The 21,441-nt window shown below is 36.0% G+C and overlaps 1 protein-coding gene and 1 long non-coding RNA gene across 3 annotated transcripts in view; one reads left to right on the forward strand and one right to left on the reverse strand.

The window, feature by feature from the left end:
* The window catches only part of LOC137084315 (class A basic helix-loop-helix protein 9-like), a 23,766-nt gene extending 15,967 nt beyond the window's left edge, over positions 1 to 7,799 (forward strand). Inside the window, exons 2-3 of the mRNA XM_067450492.1 lie at positions 5,103 to 5,205; positions 6,536 to 7,799. Of these exons, the coding sequence (XP_067306593.1) occupies positions 6,746 to 7,534 (789 nt within the window). The 5' untranslated portion in view covers positions 5,103 to 5,205; positions 6,536 to 6,745 and the 3' untranslated portion in view covers positions 7,535 to 7,799. The remainder of the gene's footprint in view (positions 1 to 5,102; positions 5,206 to 6,535) is intronic.
* Positions 7,800 to 11,832: 4,033 nt separating this feature from the next.
* LOC137085153 (uncharacterized) lies at positions 11,833 to 14,813 on the reverse strand. 2 transcript variants are annotated; one of them, XR_010906918.1, is made up of 3 exons: positions 14,649 to 14,813; positions 14,347 to 14,393; positions 11,833 to 12,311 (listed from the first exon to the last, which is right to left on the reverse strand). It is a non-coding gene; the product is annotated as an uncharacterized lncRNA (long non-coding RNA). The 2 variants fall into 2 exon arrangements; XR_010906919.1 differs by having other exon boundaries at positions 13,805 to 14,393.
* Positions 14,814 to 21,441: the final 6,628 nt, after the last annotated feature.

Here is a 21,441-nt window from a genome sequence, read left to right on the forward strand (position 1 = left end):
AAAAAAAATAAAGACTTTTCGGAGATATGCAGGATGCAATGCTACTCTATAGGTACTCAAGATTGACATGACACTGACTGAAACTGAGTGTTTCACCCCCCCCCCCCCCTTTAAATATTTTGCATGGATTAAGATATTGATGATTTAATAGATCTCTTATAGTGGCAAAAACTGAAAGTAATTTGCCATTTTTATTTATTTTTTACTTTTGAAGTCATGAAATGTATTTTACCTTTGTTTCAGTTCCCCCTATTTATAGTTATAATTTTTATTTAAAAATTCACTGGTTGTGAACAAATGCAAAAATATAACAGCACAAATGCTACCACTTTTATTAAAGCATTTAGTGGCCGGTAGCCTACAATGACATACAGCTCAAAAATGTTCCAAAGAATGTTGTAACGAATTCATGTTTTCCAAGTGGACCTCTAATTTCCTTGCATACTTCTCAAGCCTCACCACCCCTTTAAAAGCATGTATCTCAATAATTGTGTCACTGTCTTCTAATAACTGCCAGAAAGCAGCTTCTCATTATCTTACCTCAGACTTAAGATTTACAAATCTTTAGACAATTCACAGTTATGGCTGAGCTATCTCTAGTTCTCCCAGCGAGTGCTCGGCTATCTAAAAGGACCTTGATTTATACATGGCGACTGATAATTACTAGTGTCTTCCCATTCGTCAAAAAAAAAAAAAAAAAAAAAAAAAAAAAAAAAAAGACTAGGTTGGGATGGGTTTAAGAGAATGCTTGAAGCTCTCAGTACAAGACAATTAATCTGCCAACCATTCTTGTAAATCATACAATGTTTATGTGTTGGACTACATCAGTTAGTCTGGGGCAGTAGGTGGTTCAAGTGTGCAAATGTTTCCATTACGAATGAATCACACACTGCTGCTTGTGGAGTGCAGAAAATCAGAGTCATGGAGTGGAACAGCTGACCTAATATAAATGCAAGGTGGTAGAGAAAAGGAAACGCACATTTATTGTTGCTTGAGTTCATTTGAACACCCCATCTCTAAGAAAAGTCCTTAAAAATAGGGCCATTGAGGCAATTTTTTTGTATTGATTTTTCACAGGTGTTTTACCCATATTTTGATTTGCGCATTGTGTTTTAGGAAAAAAGCTAAACATTTTATTATTATTTTTTTTTATATAGATGGACATCTGTCTGTCCATCTTTTCATCTGTCTGTAAGATCTGTCAATCTTTAAATGTCAGTTTTTTTTAAAAACACGACTGTCATGCCAGCATTCAAACTTTGCTTTTTACAGTTACACAGTTAATATAATTTACTACCTTATGTTCAAATTCAATTCTGCATCCTGTTTGCTACCAATTCAAAATCTTTTTAAATTGCAAATGTAAAAGGCTTTCTCAACTCAGTCCTGAACATTGCCAAATAGAGCTGCACAAACCTTTATTAAAGGTCCCGTTCTTTGCGTGTTTTCGAAGCTTTGATTATGTTTACAGTGTGCAATATAACATGAGTTCATGTTTCGCGTGTAAAAACGGTATTTTTCACACAATTGTCTTATAATCTGTATTAAGAATAAAAAAATCTTAGTTTAAAATGGAGATCACGATTCTCCCACGATCCTGAATAGACAACTAAATAGTCAGAACTGCCAACTCACGCTTTTGCCTGTTTTCACACGACACAAAAAACGAAACAAAAAATTCTTAGGCCGAGATTTGTTCGTTCCATTTCAAACTCCCAGACGGTAGATCCCACTGATGAGCGCCACTGAACCCTATGCGCTGCTGTATGACTGCACCCCGAAGTTAGAGACAGAAGAAGAGATACCGCGAAAGACATACATTCTCGGGAGTCTGATGAGAATCAGATCTCAACCTCTTAGCTATGTAACAATTTAATGATGTCCAAATGAGTAATCACTCTCTTAACGGTTTAGTTCACCCAAAAATGAAAATTCTGTCAATAATTACTTACCCTAATGTCGCTTCGACACCCGTAAGACCTCCGTTCATCTTAGGAACACAAATGAAGATATTTTTGTTGAAATCCGATGGCTCAGACAGGCCTTCATTGACACCAATATCATTTCCTCTCTCAAGACCCATAAAAGGCACTAAAGACGTCTCACTACAGTGATTGTACAATAATTTTATAACGCGACGAGAAAACGTTTTGTGCGCAAAAATAAATAAATAATGACTTGTATAGTGATGGGCTGATTTCAAAACAAAGATTCGAACAGTTATGAATCAGCTTATTGATTCAGATCGCATGTCAAACTGCTGAAATCACGTGACATTGGCGATCTGAATCATGAATCGATAAATTGATCCAAACTCTTATATTAACATAACTTTGTTTTGAAATCCGCCCATCATTATATAAGTCTCTATTTATTTATTTTTGCGCACAAAAACTATTGTCTTAGCTTTTTAAAATGATTGTAATCACTGTAGTGAGATGGGCTTTGTAACGACGTCTTTAATGCCTTTTATGGGTCTTGAGAGAGGAAATAACATTGTGGTTAATGAAGGTCTTTCTGAGCCATCGAATTTCAACAAAAAATATCTTCATTTGTGTTCTGAAGATAAACGGAGGTCTTACGGGTGTCGATCGACATTAGGGTAAGTAATTTTTGACAGAAATTTAATTTTTGGGTGAACTAAGCCTTTAAACTTTAAATCTTGTTTCTGTTTTTGCATGTGTCTGTGGACATGAAATAGCATTTTATTTAATAGAGGTTACAACAAAATCTTTATTGCTGCAGTGCAGTCCATTTAAAAAATAATAATAATCGAAATTCATAAAAATAATAAAAATAATTCTTGTTTCATTACTAGATGAATCAGCATTTTTGAACCAATCTCTTGAATGATTAATTCAGTGACAAATTAATAAAAGTCGTGTTGCCAGCTATTGGTTTAAGGATATTGATGTGCAATGATGTTGGTGTAATGACGAATATTAAACATTTTTGCAGAGAGCTCTTGGATTTAATCGAAAATATCTTGTGTTTCGAAGGCGAGTGAAGGTCTTACGGCTTTGGAATGATGTAAGGGTAAGTAATTAATGAAGGCATTTTCATTTTTGGGTGAACTAACCCTTTAAAGTATTGAATAATCTAAAGTTACTGAGTAATCATTGTCATTTTAATATCGTTTTTAACGATTAACTGTGTAGCTCCATTACCTAACCTGCTTTGCTAATGGATTTGATGAGCTGGGAATCCATTCTTATTGTTCTGAGGGGCAGTTCAGGTTAAGTGTCCAGCTCAAGGGTGCTCTTTAACCTTTGACATGACCATCAACAGTTCAAAGCAGTTACCATTATAAATCACTTTTTTTGCTGACAGTTTAGATATTGGAAGAAAAAATTGGACAGTGATGAAATTTAACTTTTTAGATTCAGTTTTAGATAGAGGTAAAAGGGCTGTTTAATGAATTTTTATTCCATGTATTACCTGCAAAAGAAAAAAAAAATCCTGTTATTTAAAGTGTTTTAGTTCCCAAACCTTGCAAACAAACCCCTCAATTACCAAGTACATCGGTCTCTCCTTTCTGTGTTCATGACCCCTAATTTTTTCTCTCATTACCATTGAGAAAAAGCGGCAAAAACAATTGCACTGACATTCCCACGCTCTCCTCTGTCTGGCTGCGGTAGTTCTGTTTTTTGTCTTTACTTATCTTGCTGTTTTCCACCCATAAGTGTTAATATTTTTACCAGGTCAACAGACCTGTCCAACAGCCAAAGTCTCATTGATTTCTATTCTTGTTTAAGTGTAAAATCCCAAAGAAGACTATAATTAGCATGCAAAGGTTGTGGCATTTTACATCTAATTTCAAATTATAGAGCAAACATAGTATGACACAATACAGAGCCCTGTGTTTAAACAAACCTGCATTTTGGATTATAATTGCAGAACAAGAAAAGGAAGAGGATGTTGTAATTCCTACTTAAGCAACTATCTTTTCCACTAACAAAAACTGATTTGCCTTTCACTGCAGATCTGGAAAACACCCCACGCCCATGAGAAACAGGAAGTCAACACATCTATCGGCCAAAAGTTTTACAGTTATACAGTAGTTAAATGGCTCAACTAACCACTCTCAGTAACTAAGGGGTTGTAAATAACCTCAGTGCTTTTTGTCGATTTTTTTTAAAATTACATTTGAATTTAACAATGCAGATTAAGGTTCAATAAGATTAGTCTTGATGAATGTTTAAATAGACTTGGTAACACTGCTACGGTGCTACATAAAAAGCCTGTTTGCCACAGTAGTTTTGGTCTATAATGAGCCAATCTATTGTATTGTGTTTAAAATGATAGTCAAACCCCTAAACCTAGATGGCTGAAGTCATAACTAGGCAGTAAAAGCTGGACAGGAAGGAAGCAATGTCCGAAATGAAGCCTCATTTCTTGTTTAAAGGTTATTGCACTACCACCCACTGCTGATATGATCTTAGCTGTTAGATGGCATTCTTGAGCCACTGGTTTGACTGGAGGCTTGTTACCTGTAAAATAGACACAGTCCAATAGAAGATGGAACGCTTTTGACATTTTGACCTGACGGCAGGTCTGTCTAGTGGCTTCCTCACTTGATTGTGACTTTATAGTCTATATTAAAGTTACCTGGAGATTGATTTGTGCAAATTCCTCACTCAAGTGAGACCGTAAATTACAACAAGTATAAAGATGGATTGTTTTCTGCAGGTTAGATGTTTGTTTTTGTCCTGCCAACATTATTACTGGCCCACAATAAATGTCATTATTTGTTTTAAATCATTAATTCTATATGCATTAGAAAAATGTTTACATTAACAGTACAATGCAAATAACAATAATAATGGCTTGTCAATTTTTCAAAGGGAAGAGAAAATCAATTCTTCCTACATCTGCTTTTTATCTTATTTTATCAATATTACATGAGTTTGATTAATTTTAATGAATTCTTACAATTTTGTGTTGAGTCTTTTGTAAAACCAACACATTTTGTAAAGCAAAATGTGTTGAGAACCCTAGTGACTGTACAGTAATAGAGATAAGACCGCACAGGGCTCACACTAAACACAGAATAATAAAAGGAGGTCAGTTAGTTACAATTTCACAATATTGTCCGCTTTCAGTTACAGAACAAACCTCGGAGTTCAAGTAGGGGATACACAAGTTGTTTGTGAGTGAGAATAAAAAGGCAACAGCACAGAAGCCCTGAACTCAGAGTCATCACAGGTAATAATTGTAAAATATCTGTGTTCCTTTTCCCCAGCTTTGAAGTGTGGTGGCTACTGTCTGTTCTTGCCCTGTAGGAAGCGCACATTAGATTTATGACTTTGCAGACAACCAAATTACACTGTCCCTCGCTGTAGCCCAGGAAGGCCAGTAATCGCTTAATACACAACAGCTAATTGTGACCATACAGAGATGCAGACTTTATGTGACACATGATAAGTGTTTTTCCATCCCTCTGGCAGAGAAAAGGTGTAAAGGCAAATTGGTAAAAGAGGCTTATCTGATAAAGCTATAATTTGTCATAAATGTTCCAATTTTTCTCTCAACACCCAGGACACGGCTTAGACAATCCGTCTGGAGAAAAGTGGAGGAAAAACTAGCAATGGAATTCTTTTACGTTATGAATGACCAATGTTTATATGGTTCAGAATTGTAAATTCTACATAAGCATAGTTCTGTTCAGATACATTTTCTCTTGAAGAACCCTTTTATTTTGTTGGGGATTCGGTTTCTTTATTCCCGCCCTTTTGTTTTGTCTTTTAACTGTCAAAAAATTCCTTCAAATCACACTGTAAAAAAAATTCAGGTCTACAATTGATTTTTTTTTTTTCCTAGTGACTCATCACATCTAAATTTTTCAGTTGGCCAAATTGAATTTCTGTGAATTAAATTGCATCAATTTACAAAAATTCAGTTTGGCCAACTGAAAAATTTAGATGTGATCAGCCACTAGAACAGTCACTTTTTTACAGTGCAGCTTTTGTTTTCGCTCAACCATATAACAACATAAACGGCCAACACACTCTCTAAAATCTTAATATGTTTATAGATTTGTAATTTAACTCTTGCTTGTTCTTTTAGAACCCTTTTTCCTATAGGTGTTGTTCTCCCAAATATTTTGTCTTCATTTCTCACCCTAATACCGTTCATTCATTCATTTTTATTATTGGATGAACTAAAAAGTGGTATTTTATTTTGAAAAGAACCGTTGTTTTCAATACAAAGAACATTCTGAGCAATGGACAGCTTATATGGAAGTTCTTCAGGGAACTATATGCTAATAAAGAACCTTTATTTTTAAGAGTGTATCCCTCTTAAATATCAATACGTAACTGTCAAAGAGTCCAAACCAAACATAAAATGCCTGATTTTCTCACACCGCGGTGTTACATGCATCTGTCAACTGTGCAGTTGCCATTCCTCATTTTCAGCAAGGTACAGTTGGAAAGATCAGATCCTGTGTGTTGAGGAGGTGTGTCAAAGCCTGTTGACTGATGTCTACACTTGCCTGGAGGGCACTTGTAAACACAGAATACACCTTTGCTTATAGGCGGCTGCTCACGTGACACATCTACAGGTTGTGTTTAAGAACCCCTCTCACACTCTCTGAGGCTGACAGATCTGAACTGGTAGGTGAGGAGAAGATTTCAACATGTGGATGTTTTGCAAAAATAGCTGTTTGTAGTGCACACAGGACAGTAAGAGTTCTCTCATACCAAAGCTAAGATTTGCATTTTGAAGCAGACAAAAGTCAACAACCATGAGTTTGGGTAGCACTGGTACAGAATCTGAAGTTTCAGAGGATGAGATGGAGGATTGTCCTCTAGGGCAGGATGACGACTGTAACAACGAAAGCCCCGGAAAACTTCGTTCGGAGTGCTCCGTGTCATCCGGCCCAAGTGATACGGAGGACGTCAAAGCAGTAAAGAGCCGCACTCGACCCAAGCGGTCCAAAGCAAGGAGAGTCGCCGCCAACATCCGAGAACGGAAGCGCATCCTGGACTACAACCAGGCCTTCAACGCATTGCGCACCGTCCTCAAACATGACCTTAGCGGAAAGCGCCTGTCCAAGATCGCCACGCTCCGCCGTGCCATCCACCACATTTCAACAATGTCTTTGTATCTGCAGACTCATTTGGCAACAGAACCACATGCACCTCCGTGTACCCATACGGAGTGCTACCGGCAGCCGGAAGAGAACAACACTGGAACTTTCCAGGAACCCATGGATAGCTACGTTTCCCATCAGCCAGAGCTCACAGTCTCTACAGAGATACATCAGGACACGTCAAACTCGACACCATCTCAACACTACAATCAGTGTGCAACGAACAGTCAGGTACACGTGAGCCATGGACACTTTGCTCACCAATGGGAGGACCAAAGCAGTGACTACTGTAGTGGAGGACCTGGATATCAACATGGGACAAGGGTCACCTGTCATCAGAACCATATGGACACTTATGCAGACTCTGCTAACCCGTCTCTGGCTTGGCAGATGGGTTACCATCCTTGTCATGGGTACCAGCAGTTCCTGAGTATGCACTAACTTTTCTCATGCTATGAGTTATGTTGAAAACATTTGAATAGTGTACATTGAGAGTATTTTTGGATAAACCTCTCAGGTTAAAAAATATATACTGTATATTACAGCAAATACCTGGTAAAATCCTCTTCTGTAAGTGTTATTGTACATTGTAAATAATATTTTTTTGGGAAAAAAAACAAAAACAAGAATATGTCAGACAATGCAACAAAAAGAATTCTGAATTATTCTGTTTTAGCTTAAAAGTTATAGCCTCAAGATTTTATCATTTTTTCCCTTCGTATGCTCAAACCCCCAAATAAAGCAGCTTATTATAAAACTGTGTTTGGCTCTCTTCAAACCACTGTCCTTATAAAACACAGTAAGTGCAATCCATTTCATTTGTATTAAACCATTAGAACATTCAATAAGATTAACTTTATTTCCACAGTGATATCTATCTTGAACCACGTCAGTATGCAAGTCTGTTTCTGCCTCAGAGTAAAGAAGAAGAAAAAACTATATATCATAATAGAACTGTCTTTACTGGTATATTAACTTTGATTCGATTTATTCTACTATAACTTTAAATATCATAATGTAGCTGTGTATGCTGTAATCTGACAATTCATTTCTAGAAATTGTGTATCTTTAAATTGCTGCTTTTATTTCTTGTAATTGCAATATTTCACTGTTATGTGACTGCTTAAACTAATTTTTATTATCTGTTTTATTCATTTTGATGATCGTGGGTTTCATGTCAAGCATTGCTGCAGTATGTAAAGAAGTCGAAAGTGGTAGTAAAGCAGCAAGTTTGAAATTCTGAAAAACTGAAATTCTTTGCAATCTTGAGCGAGGGAGAGCAAAACTGGTTAATCTGCAAAATTCCTTATGGAGTGAGTTAAAGTGTATTAAAACATCTGACAATTTAACACATGCGTAATTGCTGTCAGCGGTAATTATAATTTAAGCAGGATTTTTTTTGCTGTGTATTAGCTGCTATTATTGCAAAATGTTACTATTGAAAAAATTGAATATAGAAAATTTGCCTCGAATAACAATACAGAAAACAAAAATACAGATGCACAGTATTAAAAGGTGTAGCCAAAAATAATTGAGTGCAAAGTTCTATTACTGATGACTGAGTTATTAGTACATGATTCATGATCAAGTTTCTGTGGCAAAATATTCTGTAATTATTCTAACTGGATTTTGTTTTGTATCTTTGCAAATAATACATATAGCAAATGGATCTGGACTTTAAAGACAATTTATGCAGTTCAACAGAAAAAATACTTGTCTCCTTAGAGATTAAAAGTCATTAAAAAGGGGTTTTCAGGCTCGTTGAGGTTTGCAAATTAGCCATGGTGTCTTAAAACAGTAATAAATTTAATAGAGAACTTATTCCGGCAGAACGTTGGAAGTGAGTCTGTCTCCAGGAGGTTCTCCCCCTCAGGACTGATAGAGGAGTTGATTCCAGTAAGATGGAGGAACAGAGAACAGGAAGGAGCTCAGCGCTCCCTCGAGGCAGATGTGACTCAGCTCTGTCTCTTCATCTCGTCCACTCAAAGGAACTTTGCCAGATTCTGTTCCTCTCCGCCCCTTCACACGGTGTGGTGACATGTCCCTCGTTTTGACAGAACTAGCAGCCAACTAGTTACAACTGCTTATTACATTGCCATTTGTGTCAGAAGAGCTCAAGTTCAGTCAGATTGCGCTAAATAACAGGTTCAAATCGCAAGGAAGGATTGTGGGAAAGTATTTAAACGCAGTCACGAGAAACACCATATGAAAGATGTCATTTTGTGACTTGCAGGCTAAAGGTTATTGTTATTATGTTTTAAGCCATTATACAAGACGGCCACTTGAGGGCAGCAATTCCACACAAGACAAAGTCGCAAAGGCTCAACTGAATCGATCAGATATGTTTTGATCTAAAAAAAAGACCTACAGGGATTATTTTGAGCAGAATACAAAACCAGTTAACCTGTAGATTTTGGTTTAGTCTTTTTGAACCTTTTGCTGGTTTAAAAAAATGGCGTTATAATTTTTGGTGTCATTTTTCCCCTGATCTGGAACAAAAAAGTTATTTTCTGTATATTTGGTCATTTGCTGTGATTAATGTGAAACCTGATGTAGGCGATGAGCTTTGAGTTTGAAAGAACTTGGAGTAAATTATCAAAAACAAACTGGCCAAACTGTTCCTTTGATCTTTTATCCTTTGCCTTCACAAAATCCATTACCATTTGCTTCGGTTATTGAGCCTTGACACTTGAATCCCATAAAACAATCAGCACAAAGTCTTCACACATTTATTTTTGCTCAGACATCTAAGGCTTATTATCAATCAATCAAATGCCATTGTGGTATACGTTCATGTCACTGCCATGAATTCCTTATAGGTCTCTGTTCTCTCAGCACCTTCTTTCATACATTTTATATGACTAATATAGCATGTCAGTGGGAGCATAAACAGTTTAAGGCCAACAAAAGCCAGCTACGGCACAGAAGACAGATGATTCCAGCACCGCATAAACAACCCCGTGAGCAAGTCTCGTGTTTTTCAGTTTCCAACTGACATTTGCGTACACACTTTCCCTGATGGATTGGGCAAAGGCTAACTGCTAGCCAGCTAAATGACAATGAAGATGATCACAGCCTTGTACAAAGGAGACTGGTCTAATAAGCCCAAGACTTAGAAAAAGACCCATGTGCTAAGAAACTATTTGAATAAAAATAAGGTTATTCTTCAGTGACCCACAGTAAAAGGGTGTTTATACTGACAGTGATTTGCAGCTCATTTTGCAGTTGTTTTTGTAACTTGAGTTTATATTTCTAAGGACATGGGCGACAGCGCCTGTGAGCATGTTCAAAAATCAGAGAATTCAACCTTTATGCAAAAGAACAGCATTTTGATCCATCTCCCGTGAGAAAACAGTTATTTGGAATTTTAATATTTCACAACATTACTGTATTTTTGATCATATATATATATAGCATTGGTGAGCATAAGAGACTTTCTTAAAAAGTGTTAAAAAATGTAAAAACCCTGAACCCAATTTTTTGATGTGTCAGTAATTTTCTGAGTGAAATTGATTCATGCTTTGATAAATGTTCATCTATTATGCGCTGCTGCAGTTTATGTAACAGTGTATGTCCTCTGCATAACTTTTTGAAGCAAGACAATTGATTCCTTGTCAAAACAAATTAATTTATGCCAGTGCATCTCATTTATGAGCATATTTTCAAATGCTATAGCCACCAATTATGTTAGTGGTGAGAGCATCTAGCAGTAAGAATGTCTACTAATAGAGCAATAAAATAGCTGTCAGTGTGAAGGAGGCAACTGTTTTGTGAACTGTCTTACTTAGCAGCGTAATTGTTTTTTGTCTCTTTTATGAAACAGGTTTGTTAGAAAATATCAGGAAAAAGGAAGACGCCCCCCTTCTTCCTTTTCTCTGATACTTTCTAACAAACCTGATAATTGGGGGGTAATTCTATTTTGATAAGTAACTTTCCAATTACACATCCGTTGCAGTCCTCAGAGTATTAAGCCTTTCTGCTTAATATCTGCTAACACATTTTTTTGGAACTCATTTTTATTTTTAACTCAATCAACTTATTCTACACTCAAAAAAAAGCAAGCCAATTAATAGTAAAAATGTAATAATTATTATATATTAAGTATTTTAAATTAGTAAAAGGGAATAGACCATAAAATCAAACCATGCATAATAACCAAGCGTGACACCTAACATTTCTCAGAATAAGGGTTCCTACACGACCTAAATAATTTAGGGTGGGAACAAATTAATTGAATCCATGACCTTGAAATAGCCTGGGTTAGTTTTTCTGTTTTAGTCAATGAGCATGGTCCCCTCTAAAGGTACAGGGTGAAGGGTCGTAATAATGCATGCTTTTCTCCTCTTTTATCAAATATGCTTCATGAGCGCAACCTGGCATGGGCAAAAGCTAGGAAAACAAAGTTCAGTTTGGCTTGATTTTACACTGTAAAACCCAACAAGTTACGGTAACTCAAACCATTTGAGGAAACCGATTGCTTCAAACCAATTAAGTTTTAAAACCATTAAGTATGAGTACTGAAAACTCATATACATTGAGTTAAATTAACTCATATTTTAGTGTTGTTTAAGTGTTAAAACTTATATTTTAGTGTTGTGTTGATCAATTATTAAGAGTAAACTGAACTTAAAGATTTTAAGTTAATTTTATTAATTCAGTTTGAATTCAGGTAACAAATCTAACTAAGTCTTAACAACTACATGGTTACTTAAATGGTTTTAGGAAACAGATTGCGGCAAATGGTTTAAGTTCATCAAACTCAAAGTGATTAAGTTACATAAGACTAAGCACAAGCTAACATTGGTACAAAATGAAGACAGAACAGGAGGGTATTTTTAAGTAATTTATTGAAATATAACATTTACATCATAAATACAGTATGCCATATGTTCACAAATATAACTAGACAAAAAATATTAGACTTTTTCACCAAATAAAACAGCACAAACATGTTTAAAAAAGTCATAACATTTAAATAACCAAACATATAAAATAAAAAAAATTATGTAAAAAGGTACGTTTCCTCAAAAAGCAAAAGCACTGTATGATCTTTAATGTACTCTAAGTGTATTGTACTGACCGAAGACTTGGCAGACATCACCACCTCATCTTTAAAGACAATCAAAGCATCCAGTGGGTTTAAAGGTAACGTTCCCTCTTCCTCCTCGACAGTAAGGATGGTGACTGTTGGCTTCTGCACCTGGTCAAGCTCCTTTTTCTATATGCATTGGAAAAAAAGTTTGTATGTCACCACATATAAAAATAACCCTTGTCAGGGCAGACACCATATTTCAATTTTCATAAATAAAAAAAACGTTGTTATAAGGAACGGATTATTGTTGATTTAATTGGGCGTGTGCTTATTTAAAACCCTGTAATTCAATTTTGTAAAGATGTTAAGTTGTTTGTCAGCAAGGTTTAATTGGGGGAAAAACAGTTTCAGGGGTGTATCAGCCGAATGTTCTAGACCTTGAATTGAATGACGAATTGAATTGAATTCAAGCGATAATGCACACATTGCAAAACATTTGTTTTTCATGTCAGTATGTCATAAATAGAAAGAGGCAACAGTTTACTGTCAAAGATTTGTCGCTCACATCACGCCGCATCCAGTGTAGACAACATAACGGACTATAAGGGGCTCTTTTGTCCTGTCGCGCTGCTCACATCCGGTGTAGACAAAGTGAAACAAGACAGATTTGATTATAAAATTTTAAATGGATAATGGCAAGACATCCTTGGTGTAAATTACGTTCTTCTTTCAGATTAATATAATCAGAGCGGTATTAATAAATGTCCTGGTTAATCCAAGCATTATAATGGCAGTAAATGGCTGTCCAAAATTTGAAGCCAAAAAAGTGCATCTATTCATTATAAAAGTAATCCACATGACTCTGGAGGGTTAATAAAGTACTTCCGAAGTGAATCGATGGGTTTATATAAGAAAAATATCCATATTTAACGCGTTATAAAATAAGAAAATAACTAGTTTCCGGCGCAACGATGACGTCGGATATAGCGTAAAAAAGCATAACAGCCACGGCGTTGACGGCGGACGCAGCGTAAAAAACATAAATGATGTGACGATGATGTCGGGCGTTGCACAAGCGTTTTGAATCACGAGAGGATATTTTTCTTACACAAACCCATCGATTTAATTCAGAAGGCCTTTATTATTCCCCCGGAGCCGTGTGGAGCACTTTTAAAATGGATGGATGCACTTTTTTGGGCTACAAATTTTGGGTTGCCATTCACTGCCATTATAAAGCTTGGACGAGCCAGGACACGTATTAATATAACTCTGATTGTATTCGTCTGAAAGAAGAATGTCATTTACACCAAGGAGGACTTGAGGGGGGAGTAAATCAGGGTGAACGATTCCTTTAAGCTTGAGCTGAGATTGGTTTATTATGTGTCAAATAAGCTTTTGCTGTGCTCAATGTATATGCTTATGAAAGCCTAAATTAAACGTTTTGAAGACTAGATTTTCAATGGACAGATTAATAAAATTCTTATGTGTTTGGAACAATATGAGGGTTGGTAATTTATGAATCATGACTGAATTTGTATTGGCAAGTGGACTATACATTTAAGACAACTTGAATGATCAACTATCAGTCACTGTAACCACACCATGCATTTCTGCTGGTGGCAGCTGAAAGGTTAACATGTTGCTAAATAAATGTAATGTAGTTTTGACATGTGTCCTACCTTGTGTCTTGAAAACATCTCCTGACTCTTCCTTTTAAATAGTAACAGACCTGCCAGGATCGTAGTTTTTTTTTATGATTCATGACAAGACTTCTTTCAACCACTGCAAATCTAGCATTGCCAATTACCTTACACCTTTACAAACCCAAGGCAACTTCAGGATAACTGCCAGTGAAAATATAACACACGAAATGTTTCTGTTTATATTAGGAAAGCCGACTATAACAACAACTTTCAAGACTTGACCAGTATTCTCCTGAAGCAATACAACATGACTTTGAATGATAGACAGACTGGACTTTGGACTTTAAGCCTTTTAAAAAAATCATATTGCTTCAGAAGACTTACAAGTTGTGCTAAAAGACATTTATGGTCATAATTACGTTTGCAAAAATAGCAATTCATTCAAAAATTTAAATTGAAGAACAAACTTATATTTGTATGAACATTATGTAACTGTTCATAACGTTATCATTTGCATTTTGCACAGTAACGTTACAAAATTCCATTGATTTGTTCAATGTTAATTCTAACTTACTTACTCATAGAATTGTAGCCACGTTGCTGCCATTGCACCTTCGTCTTTGCTCTGAAAAGATTTAAAAGCATGGCAACAATGTGTTAGTGTGAGTTTCAAATGAGAAAACGTCATGAGAAACAAATAACAGTTTAAAATTTTATCTAACGTTAGCAAAACAGGATCTAAAATGCTCCTCAAGTCACTTTGTTCACCCCGGAGCTTCATTAACTAGCATCACATATGATAGAGGAAACTCGAATTCGATTAACAATACATTTAAAACGGTTGTAATATAAGGAATGCGTGAGTTTGCATTAACGTTACCTTTTGCTTTAACGTAAGTTAGTTAACGTCACTGTGGCACGAGACGAGAGACATGGAAAGATGGCCAACTGTCTCAAAAGCCAGCGTTTATCTGTCCGACTGTGAGAAAGCACAAACATATATTTTTTAATTCCCCGCTGACAAACTGCAGTGTAAAACAGCATAATTAACTCCAAACGTGTACATTACCGTTGATAACACTTGCTCCTAATGTTAGATTGTTTGCTGGCTAACTTTACACACAACATTACTGAGCTGGTTAATCTTCGGATAAACATAAAAGAGGTACGAAAATAACACTGAAAACGTTCAAACATGAGCGAAATATGAATAAATAAGTTTGAAACGCTTACCTTTTGTTTTTGTTGACTGTAGCGCGAGCCGTCCTGCTGTGACTGGACTGAAGGAGGGAAAATGGTGCGGTTTTTGTTACCTCGGAAACTCACTGGGATGATACTTTGACATGACTAAATGTAATGACTTTAAAAGAGCTTAATGTAAGACTGTAGGCTTAATATGAGGTAGATTAATGTATATACTATTGTTTATTTATTTATTTTATCAGCTTTTAGTCTTTCCTGTAGCTCAATGAGTAGAGCATGGCGCTAGCAACGCCAAGGTCATGGGTTCGATTCCCAGGGAAAGCAAGACTTGACAAAAATGTAAAATGTGTACCTTGAATAAAATGTAAGTCTGCTTTGGATAAAAGCGTCTGCCAAATGCATAAATGTAAATGTAGTTATTTAATTGGCCATAGATGTAAAATACTAGATTAAATAAATATCTGTAACTTAAACCATTAGAGTTAAAAAGTTTTAGTAACTTATTTAGATTGAGGTTTGCTTACAATAATACATTTTTGAGTTAACATCACACATATTTGTTAAGTTGAATTAACTTTTTTGGTAACATTAAGTAAAATGAACTTATTTCATTTAGTGAATTTCACTGTTAGGTTTTACAGGGCGACTGTGCAACGCATGTATGGTTGCAGTCAGAAAATCTAAAGCTGAGTACTTCCTCATGCAAACATCCCATAACCTAAACAATTCATCAACATTTTGAGAAACTGTTAAATCTAACTGAAAAGAATAAACTTCCATCATGTATTAAGAAGGGCTCTCATACAATCATTGATTAAGTAAAATTGCTTAATTGTTTCAATGAATACTTCATAGCTTATGGCTTTTTGCTTATGCTGCTCATAAACCCTTCTATTGTTCAGTCAGAGAGTATCGCACCAGTCAATCATTCAGCTTTTCACCAATATAAATCTCTGAGCTGTGCAAAGCCCTAACATCTTTAGATGGTTCAAAATCGACAGGTCCTGATCAATTGGAACCTTACTTTTTAAAGCTAGCAGCTGATTGTATTGCCCCGCCTCTGACTATTCTTAACCTTTCACTTGTCTTAAATTAAATTCCACTTATATTGAAATCATCTTTTGTTCTTTCCGTTTAAAGGCAGAGATCCCACACACCCAAATAATTACAGGCCCATTTCCAAGTTGTCTTTGGCCTAAGTCCTCGAAACTTCAATACTCGTCACTAATCAATTGAAGGACTATCGTATAATATAATATAATATAATATAATATAATATAATATAATATAATATAATATAATATAATATAATATAATAACTCAACTTACTGTGTACAGACAGAAGGTTTTATCGCCAGTTCACTCAATCTAACTAAAGGTGTGATGCAGGGGTTAGTCTTAGGTCCACTCCTATTTACTATACTACTACTATTACTATAATTATTACTATACCGTTATATATATAAAAAATATATAGATCAAATGTATTATGCAGTCATATATAGTTCAGCATCCACACCCATTCTGGCTCTCTCTCTCTCAATTACAGCTATTGTTCAGCGTTACTTACTTGAACTGAAACTAGTTTTAAATGCTTATAAAACAAAATGCATGTTGTTTTCTAAATCAAAATCAATCCCTCCTAATCTTCTTTCTATTACTACTTCCCAAGGTTCAGAGATTGAGTTTGTGTCTCAGTATAGGTATCTCAAGATTTTAATTGATATTGCTCTCTCCTTTGGCCCTCGTGTTCAGCAACTGGTGAAAAGATTGAAAGTGAAATTAGGTTTCTTTTTTAGAATTAAATCCCAAGCCTTTCCTTTGAGGCTTGTTGCTACCACTTTTATGTCTGTACTGGACTACTGTTATGCATATATATGCATGCATCTTCTCAGTGTTTACATGCTTTAGACACTGTTTATCATGGTGCACTGAGGCTCATAACAAATCTTAAATCCCTCATGTTGTATGCTCGGGTTGGATGGTTTGCTTTGTCCATTCGTAAACGAAAACACTAGCATGTTTTTGTTTATAGCATTCGTTCCCAGGAATTTTTCAGTGGTAGGTACTGAATTAGGAAAAACTTTTAAATACGCTCTTTCTTCTGCTTGGAATAACTCGCAATTGACATTCAAACTTAGGAAGCTGGTTTCATTAGACATTTTTAAAGTGATGTTAAATGATTTGGAGACAGAAACGTTGGTTTGGTTTGATTAGTTACGTATTGATTTTTTTATTTATTGATTGATTTAAAAAAATGTATTTAACTTGTTTGCGTGTAAGGATGGATGGATGGATGGAGGTTATCTGTTAAACCCATTTGAGATGTGTTGCTGTCAGTCTTTGGCAGGGCGCTCTTGTAAAAGAGATTTTAATCTGCTTCTTTTCCTGGTAAAATGTAAAATAAAGTATAATGTGTTTTGTATTCATAAATAAAATAATTGTATGAATATGAATAAACTAAATGGCCATTCCCTTGTTCCATTAACATTTATACGAAATGTTTTATTAAGCTATAGTAGTTTTTAATCATTTAAAATTCTTAATTTATGAGATGAATAATATGTAAGGATTATTCTATTCAATTTCCTGGAATTTCACTATACAATTGAAATGCGTAAATCTTAAAAAATAGGCTTTTGAGTGTACTAACCTTAAGCTAATAGTCTGCTGCAGTCTACTAATACTCTAATTAGTTTAGTTAGTTAGTTAGTTAGTTGACATGTATTAGTGAATACAGTTATTTTTTAGTTTTTTAGAATGTCTAAAGAGTACCATTGGAATAAAATGTAACCAACAGAACTTTTTTTAAAGCTAACGATAAATTACAAGCATCAAGGAAAATCATTTGAGAGACGAGGTCACACAAAAATCAAAAGGTATTTTGAATGATGTTGATTGCAGTTCTGGCACAAGGTCTGAATTAATTTGCAATTTTCTCCAAAAAATAATCCATGGATGAATAGAGAGAGATGTGGCATGTCCATGGAGAGATGTTAGATATTTCCAGCTTTTTTTCACAACCCCCCTCCAGCTCCCCTTCTACGCATATGTGGAGGCCATTCAGGAGATTTGTGTGAGAGGCTGATACAAAGTCCCTGACTGTTCCTGCTGCACGTTTTTATGTGTGTCCTTCCTTTACCTCCTACAAAGTCACTCTTGTCATTTCGCTCCTGTGACAGATCAGCATTTATTCCCACACCACACACAGTTATGAACAAAGTTAATTCTTCATGCCTTGAGGTTAAAGGGATAGTTATATATATAAAAAATGCCCTGGCTAATCCAAGCTTTACAATGGTAGTGAATGGAAGCCCAAAACTTTAAGCCCCAAAAGGGCTTACTTATTTAACTCACGGAGAAAGTGTGTCCAACCACATATGTCACGTCATGTTACACTTTTTCCGTAAGTTGAATACAGAAGGCGGTCTGGCAGAAGCTAGATATTTTATTTATAACGGTTAAATATTTTTTCTTACAAACGCATCACTTCGCTTCAAAAGGCCTTTATTAATCATCCACAGCCGTGTGGATTATTTTTATAATGGATGAATGCACTTTTTTTTGGATTCAAATCTTTGGCTGCCATTCACTGCCATTATAAAGCTTGGATTAGCCAGGACATGTTTTAATTTAAATCCAGTTGCATTCATCTGAAAGAAGAATATCATATACACCTATAGGATGGCTTGAGGGTGAGAACATCATGGGCTCGTTTAGATTTTTGGGTGAGATATCCCTTTAAGACACATAAATATGCAGAGAGAACTTTTTAGTGCTAGATGGATGACAGAAAGAAATGGAGGTGACATGCCCATCGACCTGTTCTGCCAGATCTTACGGTCACAGATAGGCTGTGACCTATGACTTTTATTTTGGAGGACTGCTGAAGTGCATGGACACACATGAACAGTTTACACCAATACCCACACACAATCTAGAAGCCGGCAAAATAACATCAGTTATGCTAGATCTGTGGTTACTTTTCTGCTTATGTGGTGTCATATGCCATTTGTGTCCCTCTAATTGTCTGCTTTATCATTTTCTTTTGTTGTTTGTTTGTGGTTTTGTCTCAATTAATAATGCTTTGTTAAATGATTTTCTATTCAAAGAATACACATCAAACTCGTTTACAAACATTAAGTTTATTTTCCATTTAACAAACTAACTTGTACATATAAAACACAGTGGTACTTACATTGGGTGTCACTGCTCAATTGCCAAACCCATGTGCAGCAGCAGCCGCCATTTTTAAAGCTTCCCTTTGCCCAATAGGAAGGGCTCTACCATTTTCAGGTGACATCACAGGGGGAAATCAACTAAACTAGAATTTCCCATGCGTTTTTATTTGCAATGTTTGAATGAATTACTTTAATCAATAGTGTGATTCATATGTTGCATGTTAAAGCCATGTGTTATGTGTATTTGTATAGTTTTATCTTGCTTTAGATTTGCTTCACATGGTATGTTCTAAGTGGGAGGGGCCTAACTCTATAGACAGAGGGAATGCACGTGACGTCATCATCAGCTGGAGCGACTGTGATTACGCCCCACTGAGTGGCAGAAAGACTGTGAGGCAGCATTGGTTTACAGCGCGAATGCAGCGAAAACACACAAAACCAGGCCCGGCGCCAGAAGGGGGGTAGGGGGAGGCTTGTCCACGGACCGCATAGTCATCGCTATTCTGAGCTTGAGACGGACTTGATAATAGCGTGTAATTTTCTCACTCAAACCACTGCCAACTGCTGCAGCTTTTGCTTTTAGAGTGAAACGCTGCACAATAATTGCATATTATCAGCGAAAAGGAGCATAGATCCAGTGTGTATCTGTATTTGCACTCGTCAGATGATTACATTTCCAACGTGTTTCCGCCTCGGTGAGTAATGTAGCCAATCACAGACATGTTTGTAGACTTCTACAACGGAATTGGCCAATCACAGGTGTTCAATTTGGAATCACTCACCGCTCGAGCGTTTGTCCAGGCGCTGAGTTCAGTTAAACACGCGCAGCAATCCTCTGTAAGTGCAGACATCGTGAAAATAAGAGATTCATTGTATACCAACGTCACTGCGGAACTTTGTGAGATTGCGTTTATTGAATGAGTAACAGCTTTTAGTGAAGTATATTACCACCACTACACGCTTCAAAACACTGACCCATCCACATATACATGCGGGATTCACTTGAAAAATGTGATGAATGACAGTTATAAACATTCTTGTCGAAATGAGGCTCCTAAAAATGTCAGGAAAACACGATTCCTGGCTGCATATCATTATCCATGGATCACTGAATCTTTGGTAAGTTGTAAGGATCGTTTGCTCTACTCGTGTTTTCCTCCATTAACTCCAGTCACGCAGCAGCTCTTCTGCCACTCAGCCCCGGCTGAAGGGGCGTGTTACGGCGGGAAAGTGACGTTGATGCATTCCTTTTATAAAACGGCTCCTGGTAGCCATTTTGAAAGGTTTTGTAAAATTACTGGATAATGTACTGGCAGAAAATTACCAGTACATTTTCAGTTTTTATTTTTTACAGTGCACTGTTAAGTGTCTTGTCAGATAGACTGAAGATACACCATGAACCTTCATTTGATTACATGTAAATTATTATATTGTATTATATTATTCTATATTAAATTATGATTGGATTATTATTGTAGTTATTAGTTTCTAGCATGTTATTTTTTGCAACTGTTCTACTAACTCTAAGTGATGGAGTGTGTAGCTTTTTCATTTCTTAAACAGCCATGTTGGAAGACACATCATGGCCATATTCCAGGATGACAATGTTAAGATTCATCAGCCTCAAATTGTGAAAGATTGGATGGAAGGGAGCATGAAGAATCATTTTCACACATGGCTTAAATTCACTGAAAATCTGCTGGAGGAGATTTTACAGAGTGCTGGACTCTTGTATTATCAATACAAGGTATTGACCAAAAATGTATGCACCTCTTGCTGGAAATAAATGTTGTGAAGTTTTTTTTTCATTTAGAGGTGCAAAAAAGTCTGTCGAAAAACTTTACTGGTAATTCTCTTCAAAGAAATTTCTGCCGACATTTCCATACAACATAATACAATGCAATGCGTAATTCAACTTTTGGATATTCAATACAAATCCTTCAGTACAGGGGCCGCTAAAGAGACAAAAAATGAGATGGAGAAAAAGAAAAAAAAAGTTAATTCTGTGTCCCTTTTTTATGTTTTTTTATGTTTATGTTTTTTATATTTTATGATGTTTTAAAAACATCATAACTAATAAGTAATAGGCTATTTTCTACACTGGTTTTGAGGCTCTCCCCTCAATGCTGGGTTTTTATGGGCGTGACTCACTGGAGACAGAAGTAAACGCCCAGGGCTAGGATTGGATAAGATTTGCATATTTAATGAGCTTCAGCTCCTGTCATATCTATGCCTCTGTCACTTCAGTTCACATGAGGGAGGGGTTGTTTTAAAAGTGGCAACTGGGAT

The sequence above is a fragment of the Pseudorasbora parva genome, chromosome 8 (assembly GCF_024679245.1).
Source record: "Pseudorasbora parva isolate DD20220531a chromosome 8, ASM2467924v1, whole genome shotgun sequence".
In the NCBI taxonomy this organism is placed as follows: domain Eukaryota; kingdom Metazoa; phylum Chordata; class Actinopteri; order Cypriniformes; family Gobionidae; genus Pseudorasbora; species Pseudorasbora parva.